Source organism: Streptopelia decaocto, assembly GCF_964273445.1.
Source record: "Streptopelia decaocto genome assembly, chromosome: 1".
Classification (NCBI taxonomy): domain Eukaryota; kingdom Metazoa; phylum Chordata; class Aves; order Columbiformes; family Columbidae; genus Streptopelia; species Streptopelia decaocto.
The window spans coordinates 32,931,106-32,951,513 of record NC_138663.1 but is presented as its reverse complement, the minus strand read 5'-3'; the positions used below and the strand labels follow the sequence as shown (position 1 = coordinate 32,951,513).

At 38.9% G+C, this 20,408-nt stretch overlaps 1 protein-coding gene across 2 annotated transcripts in view; it reads left to right on the top strand.

Moving 5' to 3' along the window:
• The window catches only part of NELL2 (neural EGFL like 2), a 152,785-nt gene that overhangs the window by 78,540 nt on the left and 53,837 nt on the right, over positions 1 to 20,408 (top strand). For both annotated transcript variants that reach the window (XM_082043446.1, XM_082043445.1), the window contains exon 13: positions 5,968 to 6,093. In XM_082043446.1, coding sequence (XP_081899572.1) covers positions 5,968 to 6,093 — 126 coding nt within the window. The remainder of the gene's footprint in view (positions 1 to 5,967; positions 6,094 to 20,408) is intronic.

The window sequence follows — 20,408 nt, the reverse complement described above, 5'->3', positions numbered from 1 at the left end:
ATGGTGGAAAGTTATTTTATTTTTTCTCCTTGGTCTTTGTGTATCCCTGAGTATGTTTTATCAACAACTTAGTGCATGGGGGTATGTTCTTGTAGTGGGTTCATGATGTTAGTTATATTGTGATTTCTTAGGTTTTAGTGCTTTTCTCTTTTGGGGGAGGAGATTCACAAATACAGAAAACTTGGAAAAATAAAAATAATAATAACCCAAACGACAACAAAAAACAAAGGTAGATCATATATGTGTGAACACTTGGTAATGTAGCTGTTGGAGCTAGGTCTTTTACTGACTGTTGTTAACACCAAAGGCACAGGGCTATATAGATATATATAAAAGGAGAAGAAAAAGTCTAAGATTATCTATAGAGGGTAGGAGTGATGAGTGCAGTCAGCTGGAATAAATAACGTATGAGATTGTGAGAAAATAGACAATTTTGATGGAAGTTGACGTTAACATCCTTTGTGGAATGTGTCAGTTGGAAAAACTGCTACACTGGATTTGATAAAGAAAAGCAAAACAAAAGTGCAGTGATCGGTTTGTGACTGACGGCAGTAACAGCAGAAGTCAAATCATAGACTTGCCTGGTGGTGGAGAGCCTAGAAATAGTAGTGGGAGGAGAAGGAGCAAAGGCTGTGCCAGAACCGTGAGACACTTTGTCCTCTTAGACAGCGAGTGAGAAAGGGTACATGCAAGAAGAGACACATAGGAGGACAGTGTTGTGGAAACCAAAGCATGTGAGATACTGAAACCTGGTTGTAGCTGAAAGCGAAGGGAGCCTAGAGAGAACAGGAGCTCAGAAATACGGTCAGGGAAGTGGGAGACACCCTACTGTGAACACTTTTATTGGAGCAATGGACTGGAAAGTTTTACTATACTCGAGCAATTAGGAAGTAAGAGTTTGAGTTAGTGTGTTGGTGATGAAAGGAAAAAGCCCAGTCTTTTCACAGATTGATAAGCTAGTGGGATCTTCCTTCAAAGTAATGGAAGTTATGGTCTATCTTTTTTCTTTTAAGGAGGAGGAGTTGATGAGGGGATGGTTTGAAGACAGGAGGAGAGACAAGGTGAGCAGGATCTGGAGGGAGGACCAAGCTTACTCAGGTAGAAAATGAATGACAGAGGAAAACAGCAGAAAAGCTTGATATCAGAGGTAGAAGGTGAGAAAAGAAGGGCTATTCCCTATGAAGGGAACGCAAAAAGAAAGAAAAAGGACAGAACTTTTTTTCCTTTGTCACCCCGTCCAGGATGCAGGACAGGTTGTGTTGGTTTTAAGTCCACGTTTATCTTTTTCAATGGTAACGGTTGATATGATTGGACACCGTTCATTCTTCTCTTTCGTAGTCCCTTAATTGCTGAGTAACATCTGCTGATCTTGTGATGCCCTTTTTCTAGGCCAGGGACCAGATGAGAAAGTTTCAACCTTTCCCAGCTTGTCTATTTCCGTACAAGTCAGGTCAGCAGTGATAAAAATAAGGGCCTGAAAGACCTTTATGGTGACCATTGTTACCGACAGCCATCCCTGTGATTCTCAGCAGAAGCCCAAGATTCGCAGGAATGGTGCCTAAGTGATGCCCTTGCTCTTAGCAATGGAGACGTCGGGTCAGGATGGAAGTTTGCTTAGGAGGGTGTGTGGGAGAGGTGGAAAAGCATGATCCTCTGTAGCAGGTAAATATGGGGTGTCATATTTATGGGCTGCAAAGACAGAACCTTTCATTAACCAAAAAAAAAAGTGGTTTTTTGCTTGTTTTTAAATTATAGATCTAATCTACTCTGCTCCTGTTTTCAGGGTATTTTTTTATGCACTTATGAAATAAATTTTTATAGATAAAGCTTTTTATGCTCCTGTTTGCTGTCTTCCTAGCTACTGAGTATTATTTGTTGCAAAATCCTGCAAGAGCATCTCCCTGCCCACTGTATGCCTCTGTAAGTGTGATCGGGGAGATCACTGATGCTAGCTACCATTGAGTTTTAAAGGCAATGGCTGGAGGCAGGGCACTATCCATAAAGGATCCTCAGTTCTAGAAATAGCATCCTCTCTTTACAGCCCAGATTTACTGAATTACTACCAGACTCATTTGTTCTGGCAGGCTTTTGTGGTGGATAAAGGCAATGATGGATAGTGAGGCCTAAGGAAAGGCTTTGTTTGTTAGCGTGAGGCTTCGGTCAACAATGATTTATAGATTGCAGGTCAAGTTCTCTTCTTATTAATGAGACTGTAAAACATAACTGGGAATTTCACTCTGGGGAAGCAAACTCATTAGGGTGCAGGAAGAAGGAATACAGAGGAACTTTTCCTGGGTTATATATTTTGCATCAATTTTGTTTGAATGCTTGAGGGGATAAAGAAAGGATTTTTTTTTTTGTTTTGATGTTTTTGCAAGTGTAAATAAATCATTGAAGTGCAGATTCCAAGTACTTTTGCAGTAACCAGTTTTCCCAGAGATGCCTCTTTTATCTGTTCCACTGGGAACAGAGCAGGTTGATGATCTCCATGACTACATTGTTGTCAGTACATCACAGCTGGTGGCTCAGTATCACATCACAGACTTGAAGCACACAAGTCTTTATTGTTGAATGTGTAGAGCCATTGGAGTGGTGCATTCATCCTGTTGATATGACTTCAGCATCTTACTGGCTAAACAATAAGACATTAATGTGCATTAACATGCTAACTAGGCTTTTTGGCAGGGGAAAATTAAGATAAATGCATCAGGTTTTCTGTTGTACTTAGTGCATTTGTATTTAAAGGTGAATAAAAGGCTACACCAGTGTTTCAACCAGGAAGGAGGATGAAAAGGCTTTTATTTTGGTAGCTTTGAAAGAGAACAGATGTTGGACTCTCTCCCTGCCCGAAATCACTCTTCCTTGATCTGTAATACCTTAACCTCATGTATATGAAGCTTATATTTAGAGTGCAAAAGGGGGAATGGAATTGCATGTTTTTAGTTTGGTCAATCTCTGTGTGAATAGTTGTCATTTGACTGTTATTTTAGTCTTTTCATATGAATTATCTTTTGTGGTGATATAATTTAGTGTTGAAGTTGCAAACTGTTTGTAAAAGCAACTTTTTATCAGCTATGTGTCCATGGTGTACAGCAATGGAGTTTTGACGCTTGATTTGGGTCTTTAGCTACCAATGTAATATAATAATGTGACAGTAGTGATAATAATAACAACTTTATTTCATTTGCATTCTGTATAGGTTTTCTAGAGAGCTGGGTAGGAAAGAGTTTTGTTTTCCAGTAAGTGTTTGAAAAGTGTGGACAATATCTTTGTAAATGCGTTTGAAAAAAAATATCAGATTTGTTCAAATGAAACACTTCAATTCGAAGCTAACCTCATCAGTTGTGGGGTGGGTTTTTTTTGGTAACAATTGAACAGGCAAGGCTTTGAAATAAAGGCAATTATAAATAAAACATTTTGCAAAACCTCAATATGTGGTATGTTGGCAAAATGAAAGCATTCATTAGAATGCTTCTAAATGAGGAGCCTTGACTCAAAGTAGCTCTGGCTTTAATTTTTCACTGCAAAATGAAAACCATTAGCGTTTTATGTCTCCTGTGGCTATTTACCTGCCAAAGCAATCACTAATATAGCTTTAAGAAAGTTCTATTTAATGCTTTTGAGATTTTGGATCTTTAAGTAGAATTTTTTGAGGGTGCCAAAGCTGGCTCCTAGGCAGTTTGTTGATGCCAAGAACATAAGGCCTCTAATTACTCGAAGACTGATGTTGTTACTTAAATACAAATCAACACCATTAATATAATATGGAGTTGTGAACTAGAACCATGAAAGACACGAGTTGCATCATTTGTGGTAGTAGCTGAGGCATATGTTGTAACTGCTGGCTGATTTTGTGAACTGCACTTTAATGTTTCTGCTGAACATCTGTGCATCAGGAGATCGGTGCCATTTTCCACTTTCCATGGAAAACCAGCTGCCTCTCTGGTAGTCTTGTGATAGTTTTTGTTTTGTTTTGTTTTGTTTGGTTTGTTTTTTTTTTTTGTTTGGTTTGGGTTGGCTTTTTTTGTGTGTGTTTTTTTGTTGTTGTTGTGGTTTGTTTTTTTGATTTGATTTGATTTGGTTTAGTTTTATAATTTTTTATTTTTTTTTAAATTTTATTTCTTAGAGGACTATCACTAGATGTGTTTTAAGCCTTAGTATGCTCACTGTGCTGATTGTAAATACACATTTATTTGTGTATGTGTATATGTACATGAAGATTACAAAATTAGCTTTTCAAAACCAACACCCTAATGGAGCTATGATTCTTCCATGCCTGTAGAGCTTACAGGGAAAGGAAGGGGTGGAAACCAGCTGAAGTATATTGTATGTGAAGCTCTTAGGAACTGAATTTGTGCAAAACAAGCTGGCCTCACTACCCTGAGCATTCGCAGTGGACACCTTCATGGTTTGTGGCCAACTGGCCCCAGCTCCTCCAGCAGAATCCAGCAAAAGAGTTGCACTGGGCAGAGAGCTAGGGAAAATAGACGGTTTTTCCAAAACTGAGTCGAATTAGGAAATCACTACAGAATTGTTAATATTCCGTGTGTTGCATTGTTTTGTACTGGAAGGCAAATTTTCTTCTGGGAATGTAAGGGGGGAATGTAAGGGGGAAAAAAAAGCAGGCAAGGAGTACAGTTGGTAAGCACTATTGATTTAAAGACACTAGGGAGTGAGGATGAATTGGGAGACAGTCATACAACCTAAGCAGCAAATTACAGGAGTTAACACTGCTGCCATTTAGCATCACAGCATTAAGAAGTCAACCTTGATTTGAGTTCATATATCAAGTCTGTTGTTTTGAACTATCATCAGATTCTGGAACACAACACTGTTTTACATTCAGAGATTTTTTTTTGTCAACTCTGAAAGCTGTAAACATAATTGAAAACAGGGAGGAGATAAAAGATGATGAGCAGGAAAAAAAGCAAGCCAAAAATAACCCTTTTGATTTTTAACATACTTTTATAGCAAAGTTCAGTGGCACATCACATGACAATAGATGTACAGAGCATCTCAGTAATGCTGCCTTTATCATTAGTATACAGGAACAGCATGCTACTAAGCACTTCCAAATTAATATAACTTTTCTTTGTGACATAATTATACTGTACAGAAGGGTTTTTTTCTTATTTGCGGTGCTTTTTTTGTTTTACCACTGAAATATAACCTGCTACAAGAAATACCTCTGATTTTGCAGCCCAAGGGAGTACCAAAACCAGTCAGATTTTGAAGTTCATGCCTACAGTGGTTTATATCTAGGACACTATACTGCATCAGGTATTCCACCCTAACAAGTTGCAGTTTTTTCTGTCAGAGCAAGTCTTTCTATAAATCAGATTCTTTCATGTTGCTTTCAGATATAGTGCACATATATGTATCTATATACATATGTATAGAGATCTGTATAGATGTGTTTATATGTACCAAAATTAATGTCTGGTTACTAAGAGAAACATTATATAGTAAGTTCCAATGCCTTTTCAGGTATAACCATGTTCCTTCCAGTTTCTTCCCAAGCAACAATGCCTATTAGATCAGAGGCATAATAGTATGTCTATAGTAGTGTGTTTGTATACAGATGACTGCATTGACTATATAGGTACAGTGATGGATGACATTGCAGTGCTGAGGCAGTTGGTCTGTTGTTTGGGACCCCAGTTATTTGTTTTATTCTTCTTTAAATCATAGGAATAACATCATAGGCACTTCAAAAGGAAAGATGTAAGCCAATGTAATCTTCTTTGTAACTCTACTAACAGCTGTTCACTGAAAGCTCATGCTGATTCCCTTGCTTGAACACTTCAAGGAGCTTTTTTATAGGAGAAAGCCAAAAAACTTTCCAAAATACATTGTTGTTCAAGTAACTTTTGAATCTAACCCACTACTGATAGAAGTGAATAGCGTTATATTGAGAGGCTTCAAAGAACGCTGCTGAATTTGACTCATGTTCCTCTTTATTCACAGATATTGATGAGTGTGCTGAAGGACGGCACTACTGTCGTGAGAATACCATGTGTGTAAATACACCAGGATCCTTTATGTGCATCTGCAAAACAGGATATATACGCATTGATGATTATTCATGTACAGGTAAGAGCTTTATATTTATGAAAGGCAACAACAGGGTGATGGAGTGTAGGAACACTAATATGATTCTTCTGAATTTAATCTTTGTTAGAGTCACAGAATGTCTACACAAATTGTTAAACACAGTAAACACCAAAATAATTACAAGGATACAGTGCAGAAAAGCTGATGCATTTTACAGATTATGTGGATATTGTATCGTTTGCCTGAAATTGTAAGGCAGTCGGGATTGTCTCATAGGTATGCGTGGTTTTGGGTGCTGATCCAAAAGGTGAAGGGAAGATGCTAAAGGGAAAAATAAGAGAGCAAAACTAGTGCTATGGATTACTCAGTTTCCACACATACCAGTGCAACTTCACTTGGAGTATAATGTCTCGTCTGCAAACCTTTGATGGAGTTGAATTTGCTGCGTATTAGAAGTGGCTGTTTCCTCATTTTGAATTCTCCTGCACTGAGGAGGTTCCCCAGCTGAATCCTGAGTTCAGAGGGCAGGAGCTCTGCCTGCCCCGAGCCAATGGACAACACGGTTGGTCTTATCTCTGTATCTTCCCTTTTTGCTCTACTGCCAGTAGGTACTCTAGAGGAGGTGTTGGGTTCGTACTGACTTTCTGTCTTCTACTCTTCTTTTATTGCAAGGTATTTTGGGGTTATGGAATGAACACTGAACATTTAAAACAGACTTTTGTGTCAGATCCAGGCTGACTATAAGTGTTCCTGGGAGGAATGTGTTTTTTCCTACTAGACAAATAAAACAAATATGATTCAAAGATGTGGCACTTTCTCTGAGTGAAGAAAAAATGTGTGTGAACAAAATAGTACCACTTTTTGTGTGTGCACAGGGGGCCACATTAGCTCCTTCTATCTGGCTATAAATGGATGAGAGTATTCAGAATGTGAAGACAGTACTGCGAAATTGATTTCTAAATTTATTTAATTCGTTTCATTTTGTCATGCCATTTTGAGCGTCAATGGTATATCTTGGTAGAGAAACAACTTCTTTATAAACTGTGATAATTTACTTGCTTAAACATACACAACACTCAGGGACATGGATTTGAAACCACATATGTGTGACTTTTGTACATGATGTCTTACCTGTACTTGACGTTCCTCTCACGTACACTGATAAAACCATTTTACTGCATGAAGCCCAGTTCTTGAAGGACCAAGTTATAGGCTGCTTGCAACAGGTCCTTTCTGAAGCAATCAGTATGTTTCTGATCACTCCCTCCTGTTTCCCACACTCTCAGCTGAGTAAAGCAATTGTTTCACTATCTGCCAAGTGTGAATGTTGAGATTATTTTAGAACTGACTTCATCTAAATCACTGTGATACTTTTTCTGCTTTGTTTCCCTTAACGTGCTGTTCTGATTGAACTCTGCAAATGGTAAACCATCAAAAAATAACTTCACAGGGGCATTTGGTGCTTATAAGTATAACAAAGGTATTTCTCAGTACTCTTCACACTGTATTGCTCAGATTTGCTGAAATATACTGTTGTGAAATTCAGTGTAGTGTGAGAGTGCTGGACAGTCAAACTGGTGTAAAACCTGCTGGAAATCCATTACAGATCTCACATTCCAAACTGAGTTTAGCTCCACCTTTGTAAATAATAGTTTCCTGTGAAATCAGCCTGATGGTTGAAAACTGAATTATTTATTTTCCACCTTTCCCTTGATCAAGCTGGGAAAAGTTGATGCTAAAAGAAGTAAAATAAATGAAATAGCTTTGTAAGATTTCAAACCTTAAGACTTACTGGGCCTGGTGAACTGTAAATCACACAGTGACTTTCTGTACGTCTGATCAATGCCACTTGCTGTCACTTGGAACCTGGAGTTGTTCTGGACTGAAATTATAGTGAATTTTACTTAAATTATAGTGAATTTTGAGTACTGAGAGGTAACCACAAGGATGCAGTGCTTGTTGGGTGATAGAATTTCCATAAATGGAAACCTGACATCATTAAGTGTACGTGTCACAAAATAACTGCAGTTTTTTCTAGTTCCACAACTAGTGTGAGCACCTCCCATGGAGGCACTGGTCAGTTACTGAAGTGTGTGGACTTCTGAGACTCTTGCATGGCATATCCACCAAACAACTAGTGAGTGACAGGTTAATTATGTTTTAAAAATTGAAGGAAACACAGGATACATTAGGAGTCCCATGCTTTGATCAGTAAATGTCATTTTGTGCTTGTTTCAGTCTTTATGAGTGAGATTGAGAGCATTTACATTATAGCACTGTATTAAAGCAGATGGCATGTATAGATATAAAACCTATATATAGGTTTTTAACCCCTCAGAATGTTCTTTGCTCTTTGCTGGTTTTGCCATCTATTAAAGGTCCTGATTTTGGACTTTTGTGTGCACCCATTTGCCCAGCTATAAATCTAAGAGGTGAAGTGAATCCAAGTAGGGAGGGTATGTTGCTGTGGGTTTAACATGGAAGTTTTAAACTACTAGATTGCTTAGTATTGACTCTTCAGAAAAAGCTTTCTCTTTTCTGAGAACCAGAAAAAGCTCGGTGTAGTAGCAACACTGATGGTGTTTGCAGGACATTGCTGAAAGCTATGTAATAAATCAGTGCAAAGTAACTGGGAAGGCGTTTAGGATGCTAATGATAGTACTTTGCTCTCCTGCAGACAGACCAACAGGTTTAGTCTAGACTCTTATGCTTGGGTATATCTGACTTTACGTTAGCATGATTTTCTCTTACAGCATACTGCGGTATTTTAAAGCAAGTAGTTTACAAGAAAAACTCATTATGCTTCCCTTTACTGTCTTTTTTTTTTTTTTTTTTTTTTGGTTTGTTTGTTTGATTCTAATTTAAGTGGAGCCTTAATGACATTCAGCTAAACAATTGATATCTAGAGCTTGAGAAGGAAAAATATTTTCCAAATACGTTTTGTTTAGAGAATCAAGGCATTAAAGTGTGTTAGGGATCCCACCTGTCTCAGCCAGCCTTGCATTTGCCCTATTTAAGTCCATCAATTTAATTTGCCTTTTCTGATTGTAGAAAGCAGCAAGTAGAAATCTTTGCACTTTGAGAAGTGACATACCAACTTGCCCGTGCCCAGCACACCTCACTGTGCATCATGAGCTAATGGCACATTCACTGCAGCTGGGAATTATTTTGGTTAAGCTCAATTTTCTTGTCATAATGGTGCTAGTTCTTGAAGTTAAGAGCATAAACCAAGCCTTTTTATCTTGCAGAAAGGCAGGAGGGTAAGGAGAAAAGCAGTCATGATAGACCAAATAGGCAGAGCTCTGAAAATTAAGGAGATATTTTTGAAAGCTTTTGTGAAGAGTACTCTGTTTAGCTTGGCATATCTGTGAAAGTAAGGCTGTGCACTTCCTTAACAGAATTTTCTGGGTTTTCCATATTTCTTTTTAGTTCTAATAATCAGATTTATTGTAGAAGCTGCACAGAACAGGTGATGTATTCCATTGTCTGTACAAAAACCTACTGTTTACATCTGGCAAAACTGAAAAGTGGGAAAGATGTCTGTAAAAGAAATGTTATTTTAAAAGCAGTTCAAACACTGATGCAAAATGTTTTTACATTCATACCATTGCATAGCCTCTGTTTTATTTAATTTGTGCAAACAGAGGCTATCGTAGGACATAACTTCTGCATTGCTCTTTTCTGTTTTCCTTGAGATAGCTGGAAGCATCAGCTTTGACAGCATAAGTTCTCAGCTACTGCAGAAGGGTGTTTATAAAGATGCCTCTTGCCAACTAGTCATGAGAGCTGTGCTGCAGAAGCCTCACACAGACATGTCTTGTGCGCAAAGGCCATCCTCAGTATTTTAGGGGCACGTTGGTACTGCAAAAACTACAAAAGGCTCCAGGACTTATTCGGTGCGGTTGTATAGTATGCAATGCTGTTCAAATCTCTCAGTACTCGTGTACAGAGAGCCCGATGCACTTTGTTTTTTGCCAGTGTTTGCAACTAAATTTGGTGACTCAACCCTCTTTTGCCTTCTGCAGAATTTAAAGTTCTTGGGAAGTCTTTATTTGCAACATTGGCAATTCTGGGTTTAACTTGCTGGCTGAACTATCAGTGAAACTGAAGAGGAGGCAGATTTTTAATCCAGCTCAGGAATAACAAGAAGAGCGCAAACAAATGGCAGCTGACCCCGTGTGTTACTAAATGTTAAATTTTTAAAATTTTTAAAATGCTGTGTCATCATATCCAGTTATGCAACCGTAGCTGTGCATAAAATAGCTGACTTACTGTAAGGTGGACCAGAAGCTCTGATAGCACATCCTTGGGAATGTTACTAAGCAGGAAGAAAATGTTCTGTAACTTGGCATGAATATATCATTGTTTGCACAGATAGCTGAAGCACAGGAAGGAGATGTTGAAAAATTATACGTGAACCTTGATTAGGCAGGTTGCGATGTGAGTGATGTCCATGCAGCTTGCTGGCAGACTAACGTAAAATGCCTTATTGTTCCATTCTATGCACACATATATAATTCAGCAGTCATTGATCAAAATATAAAAGAGACATAAAATCAGTGACATTGAAGGGTTTTTCTTCTGTATGAGACATTTGAAAAGAAATCTGTGCTATCTATCTCTGTCAGAGTCCTGGGCACAAAAGACTGATTTAGACAGCATATAGCTGCTTCCAAAACAGCTCCAGTCTCTTTCTTCCTGACATGTTTATTGCAAGTTTTACAATAGATCTGAATTACATTTTGATTTTCACAACAAAGGATGTAATGAAGACATCAATTTCAGATTTTGTTATTTGTATTCATCTTGGAAGCAAGATTTGCAGGGTTAGATTGAGTTAGTCACAACGATATTTACACAGAAATTCGTTGTTCGTGACTGATTTTATGTTCAGAAATCAATCATAGCTTTGAGAAAGGGAGATGAGTCCTAAGCTGCACCCATATGCCAAATGGGTGCAGAAACTGCAAATTAAAGGCATAAAAAATATGCCCTGGGCTACCATGCTTTCCCTACATTGGTGTCATCTCATTTCTCTTCCACTTTGCTTCACAGAACCTGATGATGTTGTGCTGGGGGAAGGAAGGCAGAAAATAGCATGAGTCTTTGTTGGGGTAGCATCATGCTGCACCATCAATGTTAGATTATGATTAAATCTGAACGCTTTAGTAACACATCCTTACTCTGCCTGGAATTATGAAAATGCACAGGCTGTTCTCTTGGTTGGAATAAAGGAAGTTTTCATTCTAGAAACAAGGATGCAGCCAGTGTCACCTCCCGTCTTTCAGGTTGCTGTAACCTGCAGCTGGTAGCGGTGCTTTGAACAGCACAATATTATATCTTTTCCTGCACCATTTTTTTTTCTTAATGGAGAAGGGAGAAGTTAGGAAATGAGAGATGAGACCTCTCTCTTTTTCACACTCAACTCGAACAGTGAGGAGTTCTGACTAACCACATTGTTTGTTTAGTTGTGTTGAGTCTGAAGAGATGTCTTTAGCTTCCTGCCTTGGGACCAGTCACCTGTTTAAGTAACCCATCAAAAGTGGAACAGAAGAAAGACAACCATGTGAGATGTAGTTCATTCTCCCAAGATCGTATTAAGACAGAGGAAAATGCACGCCGTGGCCTGGAGAAGCCATGGATTTTGTGAGCCCCAGATGATTTTTAAGTCTCTGATTCTGTGCAATTTCATGGGCCACCTTCTTTTTTTTTTTTTTTTCCCCTCTTTGCTTTCCAAACATCAAAGAAGGGGGAAGGGGAAGTGACTCTGATGGAAGTGCTGCTGATGTGCTCAGCCTCTCCTGTGGCAGGGCTTCCCTGGGGCGATGTGGAGAAGGTAACGCAGCTGATATTGCCCACTTGGAGAACTCCTCCCCGGGGGCTGTTTTGTGTTTCAAATTAGTGGTACTGGAGAGGGAGGTGTTGGGGCTCCCCATGGGTACCTTGTTATGGTATCTTCAGTTGACTCACTCTGTATGTGTGGTCTGGGTAAGATGATAAATGACCGAATGTAAGATGGACATAGGAAGTATGGATTGTGTTAATATATAAATGAGACTCTTTCAATTAATGTTTGCACATGCTGTCCTTTATGGAGTTTAGTACGTTATCGATTACTAAGAGAGGGAAGTGAACCATCTATAACTTTGTACCCTGACACCAGTGAGGTTTTACAATTGTGCTGTGCTTTGGCAGGAAATACATGCGAATTCTTATCCAATTAATTATTAAAAGCCTATCAGGCATGTTGCAAATCATGGCCTACTTCTTCCAGACACAGTCCAGCCATGTGAGCAGCCACATCCATCCCCACAGCAGTGCTGGGCTGTGTGGGATGGCTCTTGCGGGCAGAGCTGGGCGCTCACGTACATGGTTTAAATGCATGCAGACCTTGTAACTTATTTTCATAACCGTTTTGCTAAATCCGTTCCTGACGATTTTGCCTTTCATTTTCACTTAAGCCAAGTTATGGTTATTTTTTGCTACTTGCTTTTAGAAATAAATTGCTTAGAAGCCAAAGGAAGTGGCAAAATAGGTGGAGGTTCTGAGTCTTTGAGGCGGTTATTGTGCATTACGTCCTTGTACCATCACATTTTTGCTCCTGACTTTTTCTGACTTTTGTTTTCTGACTTCTGAAGGAAATTGTGAAGGATTTTTATATAACATACCATGACTGTGGTGGGAACATCTGCAGGGCTTGTTCTTCGGAGGATAAATAGATGGAAGGGCTGAAGTACTGCTTTGGAAATAAAAGGACTGAGTGGAATAGATGAATAGCTTTGGTCTTTAGGCTTTTTGACTTGGCCATATGGAAGGCCTACTCAAAGCAATGAGAGATGTGTTGAACTTAGTGGGCTTTAACTAGGTGTATCCAGCTCGACCTTGTTAGGCCTCCCTCCTCCTCCACCCCAGCCTAAGCCTTTATGAGTCTCAGAGATGTTTTTAACACTGCTTTTCCCGAAAATGGTGTCAGTGCATTCAGCAGCATTTAATTTTTTCTGCAGTAGCCTCTCACAGTAAACTGAAGTCTAATAATTGTTTTCACATAAATTACCAAGAAGCATGGTGGTAGAAAGTTGAGTGACACCTGGAATGTTAATTCGTTGGAATACTGGCAGCTTTGCATATTTTTCAAATAAAATTAAATCACAAATCTGTTGCAAATTGGAAGGAATTCCAAGACCAACATTAAAATAATTAAGGGTCTGGGGAGATTGACTTGACAAACGGCAAAGATTTAAGGAGAAAACTAAACATTTAGCTGCATAATGATGCTGAATATGCAAAAAGTAGGAATTATTATAAAAATAATTCTAATTAATAATTACTTGGAGGTTTTCAATAGTAAAGTGGAAAATGTAGAGGAAAGGCCTGCACCACTGCAGCCAGTACTTTTTGACACTAGCTTTTCATGTCTGACCCATATTCCTTGCTCTTCAATGGTATTGTGGGATGACTGAAACAAACTCACCTCAACATAATGCACAGAAAACAGATTGTCACATGTAGCCCATTCTCTGCTCATGCGTTTGATACTCTTTCACCTATCTTTGTGCTTTTTTTTCCCCATGCAGCCATTAATGTTTTCTCACTTTGGTTTGCCAACAGGCCACATCATTGTGATTTATTTTACATTTGCTTTACCCACAGCAACCAAGCTTCTGTCCTTCCTAAGTGCTTCTATTTGTTCCATTTTTGTAGATAGCCATGGCTTAGAAACCACCTACATATCTGCTTGGATTTCAGCCAATGCCACTGGCGATGTCCCTGCTTAAGAAATATACCTGTTAGCTTGGTATTTTGCTAAGCATTGATATGTGGTGGTTTTTTTGAGTGTTTGTTTGCGTGTGTGTGTGTATGAAAAAGGATTTTAAAGAGACATCCCTGGGATCCTTCTGTCATCATGCTGGTTCTGGGTCAGGATATGATGGGCTAATGATGTTCTCCAGAGAGTGGGAGACTCTTTTCTTTGAGAACTGCCAAACTTCCTCCACCGCTTTTGATCATGAAGTGTTAAAAGTATAGTTATAGTCCTCAGTAGAAACTGAAGTTACCTTTAGAGGCTTCTTTCTCTTCTCTTCTCTCCTCTCCCCAATATTAGTTGTGTACATCTGATAAAATTCTGCTTTATATCTGCCAGTGCCCAGTTTTCACTGTCCGATCAGCCAGGAAATAAACTCAAGACTGTTTTTTTTAGTATAGCCAAAGGAAGAGTCTTGCCTCCTTTTCCTTCTTTAATGCTTTGTTTACAAGGTGGTGCTTATGAGGAAACAGAGGCAGCATCTTATCAATGCCAGTGCAGCCTGTCCTTATCCCCCACTGTGAGAGCGACCAGTCTGATATCTGAGTGGATTTGAAAGGTCAGTAACAGGGACCTGTGATTTTGTTGAAATGACACGGCTCAGTAGTGTTTATGATTCATACCCCCAGATTATCAGGGGTTTCGCTAGTTGCGCAGTTGTTACCCTCTGTTTCTTGCAAGATACAGCTATTTTTGAGGGGAGAATACACTCCCTGTCACATGTTTTTTTTTATTACCATAGTACTCTGACACACTTTGGATGAATGATTCCTCTTGGCATCTAGAAACTCAAGTTCATAAAAGTGCATCTGCCTGTGGGCTTCTGTGCAGATTTCACTCATTTATTTCTGATTTGTAAATCCATCAATTGTTTTGGACATCAGCAGTATGAGAAGTCTCCTCTTTTTCCTACACTGTGCAGCAGAAGTGACATTTAGTAGCAGGCATACTTGAGAAAAAGTTTTGCTGAACTGCTTGTGAGGATGCTGAAGGTGAAATTCATCTTTCATCCCTAGGGCACAAGCCAGGTAAAATTCCAGACTTGAAATACATTACCTCCAGATATTCAGGAAAAGTTCATTGATGGGTTCTAACGTGGGGCTGCAAGTGGGTTTGCAACAGTATGCATTGATAGGAGATAGACTCCAGCTCACTGTGAAGTGTGGGTATTTTACAATATCATGTATTACCAGTTATTTTTGTTCCAGCTGTACATTTCAATTCCCACAAATGAGTTCTGAGAACTGAAAGGGAATGCTTCTCCTTATTTAAAATGAAGAATAGAATCTAGTTTACCTGTGAGAGGTGTGGGCTATGTTTTAGCACCTGCACCAACCTCTTCTGAGAGTGGTATAGTTGCCTGCATTTCCATGGAGAAAAACTACTGTGAGACTGATGTTATCCAGAGTTGAATTAAGTCATCCAGCTTCCGTGTTTAAAGCTGCAGGCTTGTCCTCAGTTAACAGTATAAAAATGGGCCTGCTTTTTCAGACACACAAGGGCATCCACAAGTCATCCTGAAGAAAATAAAAATTGATAGTGCTTAATACCTTGGTGAATGAGGACACATTTGAATAAGTGACTAAATATGGCCACAAGATGCAACTTTATTCAGCACTGCTGCATTCTCTTTACCCTTCGCTGCTGCAAAGAAGTTAAAAAAAAGTATATGACCTCAGTTTAGGGATATGCTTATAGTACGGAAGCTTTGTTACTTGAAAATACAGTAATGTGAGACATGATGACAATAAAAAAGCTAATTTCTTCCTGTTTATTTCCCTTGACTTTTATTGATGAATTCAGCAAAGTTTTAAGTTTTCCTCAAGTTCTGCAGCTCATTGAACAGCTGAGCTCATTGACTGTCCTTAAATAAAGACAGAATAATTGCGCAGTACGGTGCAAGGGACAGAGCAATAAACAACCATGCTGATGGGCATTTTGTAACGTCGCTGGAGTGACATACTATGGCCTGAGTAAGGAAATGTTATAGTCAGCAAAGCACCAGAGAAAACACGCAGTTCTGGGTTTACAATGATGTGGGCAAGATGAACCATCTGTCTTTACCATCTCCAATGTTGGTGATTTCTTCCCCCAATTATATAAGAAGTAATGTGCATGCACATGCATTATCACACAGTGTAATCCAAACTTCACTAGAGCGATGGTGTCCAGCTATATTGTCGTGATTACTGTTAGAAATAAACACTCTCAAAGTCAGCTTCTATGCACAGGGCATTTTTAAACTCAAATCCTATTTGATTCCAATTTCCATTACTTGGCCCAGTTTCCATTCTCCTTTATAGTATGTCAGCCTACATGAAGCTCTCAATCCTCTTTCAGGATAAATTCTCTCCAATATCCACTTTCTAGCTGTAAGATAATTCACAAAGCTAATAAAAGAATGATCATTCAGACTGAGCTTGTTGCTATGCGACTGCATTACTAAGATAACAACACAAGTCATTTTTATATATCTGCTGTATCTTACACAATGAAACTAATTTATCCTTTATTTGGATTGAATCAGGTTATCATTGACAACTTAGTTTGGAAGCTGCTTTAACTTGGAATGAGACCTTTTCTTTTCCTTCCTAGATGATACTTTTTAGGTCCCATTTCCTCCTTGGTTATTGACCCAGTTCATAACAACTGTTCATCTGGCTACACAAATATAGCGTGATTGATTTCTCAGCTGATCAAAATCCAACGCACTTTTAAAGGGTCTTTGGTAGAATATGGTTTGAATTGACAAACAGAAAATGTATTGCCTTGACAGAGATACAAATGGATGATCTTCAGTACCGGATACTTAATTCAATTGTTCTTTTACCACATATATGTATATTTGCTATATATGTGTGTGTGTGTGTATCTATATGTGCATCTATATCTTTCAAAGCATTATAGAGCTGGATTCCCTGTTGGACTTAGGAGTAGAGGATGGTAAAAGATATTATATCAAAAGCAAGTCTCTAACTATATTTGATTTCCACAGTTTCTGTATGCTGTTTAAAATCTGCCTTTCTGCAGAAACAGACATCAGAATTGGTTATTTTGTTTTACGAGGAATATATTTTGAATTCTTAGGATGATGAGGAATTTTTCAATATATGAAAGGAAGTACAGGTATCAACTTGAGAATATACTCAGTTTGAAACAGTAACTCAGAAAAGAGAGACTAGCATAGCGTAGAATAGAATAGAATAGAATAGAATAGAATAGAATAGAATAGAATAGAATAGAATAGAATAGAATAGAATAGAATAGAATAGAATAGGCTATTTAGTTGGAAGGGAACTACAACGATCATCTAGTCCAACTGCCTAACCACTTCAGGGCCAAAAGCTAAAACATGTTCTTAAGGGCATTGTCTAAATGCCTCTTAAATACTGAAAAGCTTGGGTCATCAACCACTTCTCTAGGAAGACTGTTCCAGTGCTTGACCACCCTCTTGGTAAAGGAATGCTCCCTAATGCCCAGTCTAAACCTCCTCTGGTGCAGCTTTGAACCATACCCATGCCTCCTATCACTGGATAATGGGGAGAGCTTGGCACTTCCCTCTCCACATCCCCTCCTGTGAGATCTTTCTCTCATGTAGAAATTCTGAAATTACAATGTTTTCAATCATTAAGATTTCTTTTTATCTCAGTATTACGACAGACATCCAGCGTACCTGCCATTTTTCAGTTTTCTCATCCCCTCTGCAGCTTCCAAGAACTCAGCATCCCTTGACAGCTTCTGCAATGCAGTTATGTGCTGTGTCAGTACAATATGATTGGAAATTAGAGATGTAGGGGTATAGCAAAATTAACAGAGTAAAATAGAAACAGAGTAAAAATAGAAAATCTAACAAATCATCCATCACTGAATGAATAATAAATTTCCATAGCTAATTACATTGAATCTTCATGTTAGAATTTTACTGAAGTTGACACAGGAGGTGGAATTCAGATTGCGATTAAGACACCCAAATGTATATATCTTCATCTAAACTCACACTGTAATCACCAGAGGTCAAGGATTCAGCTGGATCCAACTCAGTTGTATATTTACAGGTTCTAGACAGTCATCATCATGGGATTAGCAGATCCTACACAAGACTTACCGGGTAGGTCTTTTGCTTTTGAGTGACAGCTGGATGCAAGCAGAGAAAATTACCTGTTTCCATGGGTTTGAGCCCCTTATCTGTGAGCAACTCTATCACATGGTAGGTATCTATTTTACACTTGTTGAGTTCTGTAGGTTACACTGACTGAAGTACAAACTTAGTTGTCTATAGCAAGATCTGGTTGCCCAGTTATAGGTCCAGTGCCTTTTTAGATGCTGTGGTGTGTCCTACTTGCTCTCCGACTGCTGTTACAGTCTTCCTGTAGAGCCTCGTGTTACAACCTTTGCTGATGTCTTGGATATCCATGAAATGCCAGGCTAGATGTAATTATTTTTAGCTAGCTGTTTGTGCAGTGGAATCATTCACCTTAAGGCACATGTAGACTCTTGAATTTAAATACCTTAATCTGGAGCTGAATTGAACCCAGAATTACCAGCAGCCAAACAGCTGAATTTTTTCTTTAGAAGAGTTTGCGTACAAGAGACTGAAGAGTACATGGGTTATTGTCTGGTCGAAACTTCATCATCTGTGCATCCCAATACTGGATGGTAGCTGTGGACTGTGGGAATTAGGATGATGGTAGTGAGGGGATGGCTGGTATTAATTAATTAACATGACATCCTTTCACAGCTGGATGTCCCTTGGCCCATCCGTCTCTGGATGATCACAAACAGTGAAAGATAGACTGCAAAGATCAGGAAACACAGTAGGTAGCCTTGAGGACAGTTAATTTGAAGTTGTGAGGATCTTTATGGCTCAGGAGCTGGGAATCTGCTGCTGTCTCATTGAGCAAGGCAGAATTGAAGGAAGCTGGATGGCTCACATCTATCATGTCCGAGCCAGCTGGTGATTGCCTCGTGCTGGGAGAGCGCAGCCTGTTCTCCGAGGGACTTCAGCCAAGGTCAGTGAGAGACTGGAGCTACTGTGTGGGTTCTTAAAAAAGCAGCAGTGGAGTTATTTCAGGTTATGTGCTCGTGCTGTATTGAAGTCTACAGTTTTCTGTTCATTCACAGTAAAATCAAGGTGACTATAATCATGATATAAATTTGCCAGGTTTTGAAGGTAGTAGATACAGCTGGCAGGATATGGTTATGTCAGTCTGTTGGCATTCTGCTGTTGAAAAATATTTCCAATCCTAGGATAACACAGTTGTTATTTAAATATCATAGTTGCAAGTATTTTTCTTTGAATGAAAATGGAAGTCTCCTGTTTGGACAGGTATGAATCCCTGAATTATTTCTGTTCAGACAATCTGTGAGCATGGGAACTTTTAATACTTTATAACTTCATTCTTGTTGCATGCTGCATGGTGTGTTGGGTAATCATTGGCTCCTGAAATAATTTAGAAGTATCCTTTGTTTTTCAGGAAATGTTTGCAAGAGATTAACCACTGTATGCTAAATGGCAGACTGTTTCCTTAACTCATGTATTATACTGTCAGTCGTTGTAATTTAGTATTTGGCATCTTCTTTGACAAATCCTTCCTAGATTTGTCTCTGCAATAGATCTTTATCAATATTACTCTCTTTTGTCAGTCTTTTGGACTCGGGATTTTTTACTTACAAAAACAGATGTACTTCACTGCATAAAACTGCTTCTTCAAATTAAAAATTCATTTCTATAGCCAGAATAACTAATAAATAGCCCTTTTTGGTTATAACGCTCTCTTCTAGCCACATGCTTGACTAGTGGCCTTACTTGTGGTACAGACCCCTTGACCACAGCAGGAGTTGCGTCCTTTCTAGACGTTCTGTGCGCATCAAATTATGCTGAAATCTACACTGAAATGCGTTGGTGCACAAAGTAAACATATTGGACTTATCCACTTCACTGACTCATCCAGTGTCTGTGTTCCTGTGCGTAATCCCAAAGAAAGCTTATATTTTTAGTTCTGCATGTAACTTCTGATTCACACTGAAGTGTGCTGATGATTCTGCAGCCAGGCTGTGGCTGGTCCTGCACGAATGCGTAGTGTGGAAGTTAAACTGCCCTTCTGTTTCTGTCTAAAACTAGATTCAGTTCCAGAATTTGCTCTGCCTCTGTTTACCAGTTCATCTAAATGAATAAAGAAGGGAGTGATTGGCAGGACCTTTCTACAGGAGTCAGAAAGAGTGGGCCAATGAGAAGGAACAAATACTACCTACTGAGAAAATATATTGGAATCCATCCTTGGGATTTTGTTCGGCTGATGCCCCAAGGAAGACTGGCCAAATCATCATCATTAATTTGAAAAGTCACATTGATACAGGGAGAAGCATTGCTGTCTATGCTATGCTCTTGTACAACAGGTTCTTGTGAGGCAGTGTTTCTGAAAGCACTGTATCTGTAAAGATACTTGATATTTTTCCTGAAGTCATTCTCAATATACAGAACTGTTGTGGCTTGTCTTTTATGTTGTGTTTTCTTTCTTTCTTTCTTTCTTTCTTTCTTTCTTTCTTTCTTTCT